This window comes from Pterocles gutturalis, unplaced genomic scaffold (genome assembly GCF_000699245.1).
Source record: "Pterocles gutturalis isolate BGI_N339 unplaced genomic scaffold, ASM69924v1 scaffold2575, whole genome shotgun sequence".
Classification (NCBI taxonomy): domain Eukaryota; kingdom Metazoa; phylum Chordata; class Aves; order Pterocliformes; family Pteroclidae; genus Pterocles; species Pterocles gutturalis.
Genome location: NW_010145514.1, coordinates 1 through 1,485, shown reverse-complemented (window position 1 = coordinate 1,485; position 1,485 = coordinate 1). Strand labels below are relative to the sequence as shown.

At 48.5% G+C, this 1,485-nt stretch overlaps 1 protein-coding gene across 1 annotated transcript in view; it reads right to left on the bottom strand.

The window, feature by feature from the left end:
- LOC104470459 overlaps window positions 1-1,132 on the bottom strand; it is a gene marked incomplete at its 3' end in the record, with an annotated part of 3,932 nt that extends 2,800 nt beyond the window's left edge. Inside the window, exon 1 of the mRNA XM_010085393.1 lies at window positions 249-1,132. Within this exon, the coding sequence (XP_010083695.1) occupies window positions 249-1,132 (884 nt within the window). The remainder of the gene's footprint in view (window positions 1-248) is intronic.
- Between the last annotated feature and the right edge of the window lie 353 nt (window positions 1,133-1,485).

Below are 1,485 nucleotides of genomic sequence, written 5' to 3'. Positions count from 1 at the left end.
TCCCGGTGACATTTTGGGTCGTTCCGGTGACATTTTCACCGCTCCCAGTAAGATTTTGGGTCATTCCGGCGAGATTTTGGGTCGTTCCGGTGACATTTTGGGTCGTTCCGGTGACATTTTGCCCATTTCCGGCGCCATTTTGTCCATTTCTGTCGAGATTTTGCCGATTTCCGGCACCATTTTGACCGCTCCCAGTAAGATTTTGGGTCGTTCCGGCGCCTTTTTGCCGATTTCCATCAAGATTTTGCCGATTTCCGTCGACATTTTGCCGATTTCCGTCGAGACTTTTCAGATTTCTGTCGACATTTTGCCCATTTCCATCGACATTTTGCCCATTTCCGTCGACATTTTGCCCATTTCCATCGACATTTTGCCCATTTCCGTCGAGACTTTTCAGATTTCTGTCGACATTTTGCCCATTTCCATCGAGATTTTGCCGATTTCCGGACAAATTTTCCCCTTTTCCGTCGAGATTTTGCCGATTTCCGGCCAAATTTTCCCCTTTTCCGGCCAAATTTGGAAGCGCGGGGAGAAGAAAATCCAGATGTTGGGGTACGGGATGAGGATTCATCTGAACGTCGGGATATTTTTCCCGATGCCGATGAAAATGAACTTTTAAATTTCCCCGGGTAGTGAAGCGATTGCCGCAAACGTTACATTTATACGGCCGCTCGCCCGTGTGCGACCGCAGGTGAATTTGCCGAGCGCTTTCGCTCCCAAATTTTTTTCCACAAAATCCGCATCCGTAACGATTCCCTAAATCCAACCCCCCGGAATTTAACCCGAAATTTTTGGGCCGTAAAAATCCCGGCGGAGAAGCCACGCCGCTCAAAGGGGGAAAAAACGACGCGATTCCGAAATTTTTCGTTTGGGTTTTAAGGCCGAAATGAGGCAAAATTTGAAAAAATTGGGGTTTTGGGGGCTCGTTTTTTGGGGTGAAGGAATTTTTCGGGTGCTCGAGGGTTCCCAAAAGTAAAACTTGGCGACAAATTTCTTCCGTCAGCTGCATTTGGTGGAGTTGGCGTTGTTGGAGGAGGCGGAGTTCTTCCAAAATTAACGGGAGGTTGAAGGAGGGGGAGCCCCCAAATTGAGGGGGACCCCCAGTTGGGGGGGGGTCGGGTTCGGCGTCCATCTTGGGGGGGGATGAGGAGGAAGAAGGGGGGGAGCCTGCGGGAGGAGAAAAGCCCCCAAAAAAATCCCCGTTGGCTACCGAAAAATTATTATTTTCCCTCAAAATCAGCGTTATCACCCCAAAATCGACTTGAAACCCCTCGAAAATCCCAGTTAACACCCCAAAAATCCCAGTTAACCCACAAAAATCCCAATTAACCCACAAAAATCGCCATTACCCCACAAAAATCACAGTTAACCCCCAAAAATCCCAATTACCCCCCAAAAAATCCCAGTTAACCCCCAAAAATCCCTGTTAACCCCCCAAAATCCCAGTTAACCCCCTAAAATCCCAATTACCCCCCAAAAAATCCC